At 40.4% G+C, this 6,271-nt stretch overlaps 1 protein-coding gene across 1 annotated transcript; it reads left to right on the plus strand.

Annotated features, from left to right (window-relative positions):
- The first annotated feature begins 2,072 nt into the window (after positions 1-2,072).
- Positions 2,073-4,751, plus strand: LOC110448390 (proline-rich protein 36-like). Its single transcript, XM_021494610.1, has one exon. It carries the CDS (start codon positions 2,073-2,075, stop codon positions 4,749-4,751), a length of 2,679 nt encoding a protein of 892 aa, XP_021350285.1.
- Positions 4,752-6,271: the final 1,520 nt, after the last annotated feature.

Consider the following 6,271-nt stretch of genomic DNA (forward strand, 5'->3'; position numbering starts at 1 on the left):
GTTGGACTGAACCCAAGGCGAAATCCGAATCTTTTCACAACGGTCACAGTTAAGCTTGAATCCGCTGAAATAAATCTTTATTTTTCTATGTCAAACATACATTATTATGGGACCAACAAGATTAGTTAACAATTTCCTGTTATGCTATAGATTTTATGGCATGGAACAGTGCTGTTTGATTTCTGTTATGTGATTTCAACTTTTCAAATCTTCTCATTAGCTCGACAAGTACGTTTAAGTTTGTCTAATAATAATAATATTGAACCTCAGAACATGCATCTTCTTTCAAACAAAATTAAATCTCAGAGAGAGCAAATTATGAAATGTATTCCTTGTTACATCGTAAATTATTTGGAGTACTTGAAGTAAACAAGTAAGTAATTCAGTTTGTTTCGGCGAATACTCGTTTTTCCCGATCATTTTTCAAATGAGCAAGGTTCGCCAAGATTTCGAATTCACGAATAAAAAGATAACAGCTGTTTGAATGTTGTTAAACTGTATCGGAAAGGATACCATCGTCTTTTCTTTCAAACTTTCTCGAAAATATAAATCCAGTGAAATATAAATTTAAATCAGCAAATATGACCCAACATTACGGAGAAAGGAAGTCATGTAATATGGCATTTTTGCAATTAAACAAAATGTTTTCAATAAACGTACACTGGCATTATAAATAATATGTCACAATGGCTACATTTTGTCACAGTAAGTACATTTTTATCTTTATAATTTTATTGCATCATTTCGTGTAACAAATACTTATACCAGTGTGTGGGACCATTGTGAATGTAGAATGTGAAGCCCTTTTAATATAATACTCGTGAATTCAGTATTAAGTCCATATACAGTTTATGTATGTCTGTATACAATTTTACAAAATGACATTTCTTTGTGTTTCACCTTGTATAATTATCTTACTTTATGTATAAAAGTATAAATGTTTGGCTGTTCCTTGAACTCGCGATCGATGCTGAATGCGAAAATAAACACAATTTTCAATACCACGTGAAATATGACTTACCAAAAGTAGCCGTGTAAAACAGGTATAGGAAAACATCATTCTTTTGGGAAATTCTGGTTCACATGTACGACATTTTCACTCATGTTAGGGAAACAGTATTTGTACTTTCCTGAACATGATCTTTTTGGGTTTTCCTCTTTTTAACAAGTTAGCAAGTTAGTACAACTGTCCTATCATGCAACTGCACGTTCTCACGTGACCCTGGCTGACATGTCCTGTAGATATCTCTGCACATCAACTAGATGATTTTGGCTAAATCCTCTTTGACCATGAATTACTTGTCATATTTGAAATACTGTGCATAGAAATATTATTTCGTTATTTTAAACATTTTGTTAAGATTGCGTCCAATGACACCTTGCTTTAAACATAGATAATTCACGGTGCTGTTTTAAAATCTGGGAAATGTTGTATTAAAGGAGACTTTAATAGACTATAAAAATATCTGTTCAAACCGAATCCTCTATAACTCAAACATGTATTGACCAAGACCTTCAACTAGGTACCGCTGTGTGCATGTCTAAATTATATCTGAATCTTGGCCCGTATTCATGAAACCGTTTTCATGCTCAAGCATGGATTTTGTGCTCGAACCAACTTTCTTGTAAATCACTTGAATCATGTCAAAATTTGACTTGAGCACAAAATCCATTGGAACGGTTTCATGAATTCGGTCATTTGTAACATGAATAGTGTGTTTTTAGTGTAGAAACCTCGACAAACCTTTTATTGGTAGATTTTTTCTACCAGTACGTTTGGTGTTTTTGTGAAGAAATATTCACTATCTGTTGATTGATGCCAAGTATTATATATATGTGTGTGTAAATTTGTTATATACTGTGTTATTAAAAAAAAATGGAAACAAATTCCAGACGCGTGTTGCTAAATAAAGAAATATTTATTTTGATATATAATTTGTTAAACTTCATCTAATTTGTTGACAAATAAAAAATAGATGTTAAGTTGAAATATTATTTTGTGTTTTTTCCTTATTACATTAATAATATCGACTTAAGACTTTCTTAATTCATTTTCGATTGTGTATATCTGCATGACCTTTATGTGTTCATCTTTTCTATATACGCATCCTCATCTCTCAATTATCTTTTTCGATCCACTCACCTCCATCCCAACCCTTCTACTTGTCAATCCACTCATCTCCATCCCAACACTTCTACTTGTTAATCCACTAACCTCCATCCCAACCCTTGTACTTTTCAATCCACTCACCTCCATCCCAACCCTTCTACTTTTCAATCCACTCACCTCCATCCCAACCCTTCTACTTTTCAATCCACTCACCTCCATCCCAACCCTTCTACTTTTCAATCCACTCACCTCCATCCCAACCCTTCTACTTTTCAATCCACTCACCTCCATCCCAACCCTTCTACTTTTCAATCCACTCACCTCCATCCCAACCCTTCTACTTTTCAATCCACTCACCTCCATCCCAACCCTTCTACTTTTCAATCCACTCACCTCCATCCCAACCCTTCTACTTGTCAATCCACTCACCTCCATCCCAATCCTTCTATTTTTCAGTCCACGCAACTCTATCCCAACCATTCTACTTGTCAATCCACTCATCTCCATCCCAACACTTCTACTTGTTAATCCACTAACCTCCATCCCAACCCTTCTACTTTTCAGTCCACGCAACTATATCCCAACCCATCTACTTGTCAATCCACTCACCTCCATCCCAACCCTTCTACTTTTCAATCCACTCACCTCCTTCCCAACCCTTCTACTTGTCAATCCACTCACCTCCATCCCAATCCTTCTACTTTTCAATCCACTCACCTCCTTCCCAACCCTTCTACTGGTCAATCCACTCACCTCCATCCCAACCCTTCTACTTGTCAATCCACTCACCTCCATCCCAATCCTTCTATTTTTCAGTCCACGCAACTCTATCCCAACCATTCTACTTGTCAATCCACTCATCTCCATCCCAACACTTCTACTTGTTAATCCACTAACCTCCATCCCAACCCTTCTACTTTTCAGTCCACGCAACTATATCCCAACCCATCTACTTGTCAATCCACTCACCTCCATCCCAACCCTTCTACTTTTCAATCCACTCACCTCCTTCCCAACCCTTCTACTTGTCAATCCACTCACCTCCATCCCAATCCTTCTACTTTTCAATCCACTCACCTCCTTCCCAACCCTTCTACTGGTCAATCCACTCACCTCCATCCCAACCCTTCTACTTGTCAATCCACTCACCTCCATCCCAATCCTTCTATTTTTCAGTCCACGCAACTCTATCCCAACCATTCTACTTGTCAATCCACTCATCTCCATCCCAACACTTCTACTTGTTAATCCACTAACCTCCATCCCAACCCTTCTACTTTTCAGTCCACGCAACTATATCCCAACCCATCTACTTGTCAATCCACTCACCTCCATCCCAACCCTTCTACTTTTCAATCCACTCACCTCCTTCCCAACCCTTCTACTTGTCAATCCACTCACCTCCATCCCAATCCTTCTACTTTTCAATCCACTCACCTCCTTCCCAACCCTTCTACTGGTCAATCCACTCACCTCCATCCCAACCCTTCTACTTGTCAATCCACTCACCTCCATCCCAATCCTTCTATTTTTCAGTCCACGCAACTCTATCCCAACCATTCTACTTGTCAATCCACTCATCTCCATCCCAACACTTCTACTTGTTAATCCACTAACCTCCATCCCAACCCTTCTACTTTTCAGTCCACGCAACTATATCCCAACCCATCTACTTGTCAATCCACTCACCTCCATCCCAACCCTTCTACTTTTCAATCCACTCACCTCCTTCCCAACCCTTCTACTTGTCAATCCACTCACCTCCATCCCAATCCTTCTACTTTTCAATCCACTCACCTCCTTCCCAACCCTTCTACTGGTCAATCCACTCACCTCCATCCCAACCCTTCTACTTGTCAATCCACTCACCTCCATCCCAATCCTTCTATTTTTCAGTCCACGCAACTCTATCCCAACCATTCTACTTGTCAATCCACTCATCTCCATCCCAACACTTCTACTTGTTAATCCACTAACCTCCATCCCAACCCTTCTACTTTTCAGTCCACGCAACTATATCCCAACCCATCTACTTGTCAATCCACTCACCTCCATCCCAACCCTTCTACTTTTCAATCCACTCACCTCCTTCCCAACCCTTCTACTTGTCAATCCACTCACCTCCATCCCAATCCTTCTACTTTTCAATCCACTCACCTCCTTCCCAACCCTTCTACTGGTCAATCCACTCACCTCCATCCCAACCCTTCTACTTGTCAATCCACTCACCTCCATCCCAATCCTTCTATTTTTCAGTCCACGCAACTCTATCCCAACCATTCTACTTGTCAATCCACTCATCTCCATCCCAACACTTCTACTTGTTAATCCACTAACCTCCATCCCAACCCTTCTACTTTTCAGTCCACGCAACTATATCCCAACCCATCTACTTGTCAATCCACTCACCTCCATCCCAACCCTTCTACTTTTCAATCCACTCACCTCCTTCCCAACCCTTCTACTTGTCAATCCACTCACCTCCATCCCAATCCTTCTACTTTACAATTCACATACCTCCATCCTTACCTTCTACTTTACAATCCACGCACCTCCATCCTTACCTTCTACTTTTCAATTCACACACCTCAATCCTTACCTTCTAATTTCCAATCCACGCACCTCCATCCTTACCTTCTAATTTTCAATCCTTACCTTCTCCTTTCAACACACACACCTCCTTCACAACCCTTCTGCTTTTCAGTTCACGCACCTCCATCCTAAACTTTAACATTTCAATCCACGCACCTCCTTCACAAACCTCTTTTCCAACTGTTTTACATTTCAATCCTCGCACCCTTATCTCCCCAGCCATCCATTTTTCAATCCACTCCCCTTTGTTTCCCCGGTCCCGTTTTTCCAATCCACGCCACTCCTCCTTTCAACCAACCCTGCTAAGCAACCTATCTAACTGGATGACCAAGGCTGTTTCTCGAAAACCATCATCTTCTTCACATCTCTCTTACCCTAAAAGTTCCAGGAGGGAAATTTCCCCCTGTTAGTAGGGAGATGGGAATCGCGCCTACTTCCCATTATTATACAAGGTCTATACAACTTCTCAGTAAGTGCTGTAGGAATCTTTCTCAAATTTGATATGCATGTTTTATTTTCGAGACTGATCGGATAAACAAAATGGCCCATGGGCGGCCATCTTGGATTTTGACAGAATGTTTGATATTGCTATTTCTTTAACATTAAGTACACTGTACTTGTAAATATGTGAAGCGACAAACTCACTTTGAAGGTTGTCTTTTATACACAGCAGTATGAAGTTTAGATCAAAGGTAACCTCCAGGTGCATTTACTGTTAACGTGACTCAATAAAACAAATAATAAAAAAGAAGAGAAAAGATCGAACTGACGTTCCGAAAGGAAAAGTATCTTCTGCTTCTACGTTGAATCCCAGCAATGCCACGCCCTTATACCGAAATCTGGTTTATCGCTCAAACTTAAAACACATGTGTAAATTAATGAAATGCGTTCCGTCCGTCTCCCTTTAAATCCGTCAGTCCAGCCACCCCTCTGTATACATGTCCGTCCGTTCGTCTGCGAGGGGGTCGCGGTGTACAAGTGGTTAAGGCGTCTGACAGTCTACTGCCAATAGCCCTCCAACACTGGGTTGCGGGTTCGAGACCTACGTGGGGCAGTCACCAGGTTCTGGCTGTAGGTTGTTGTTTTTTCTCCGGGTACTCCGGCTTTCCTCCACCACCAAAACCTGGAACATCATTAAATGACCATAGCTGTTTATAGAACGTAAACCACAAACACACCAAATCGCCTCGATCGGATGTTTAGTTGAGATCGAATAAAGAGTTGAGTTCTGAGACGGACGGACGTGATGATATGTACGAATTTCGACCATTATGTCAAAATCATATCAGTTTTTGGTGTAAATTTTTGAATATTACAGTACGTCAAAAACACGTAAAGAGAGTATAATGGAGACTTCAATAAGTCATTCGTATCGAGATTTACGAAAAAATGCAAAAAAATATCTATTTTACAACGAATATTACGGGAGGATTGGTCAAGTGGTTAACACTACAGCCTTTCACGCAGGCGGCCGGGGTTCGATCCCCGAAGTCGTCGTACTCATCAATATTCAGTGTTTTTCTCCTGCCCACACAACTCCAACAACCCAGGTGGAGTATAAATTGGTCA

The sequence above is a fragment of the Mizuhopecten yessoensis genome, unplaced genomic scaffold (genome assembly GCF_002113885.1).
Source record: "Mizuhopecten yessoensis strain PY_sf001 unplaced genomic scaffold, ASM211388v2 scaffold419, whole genome shotgun sequence".
Lineage (NCBI taxonomy): Eukaryota > Metazoa > Mollusca > Bivalvia > Pectinida > Pectinidae > Mizuhopecten > Mizuhopecten yessoensis.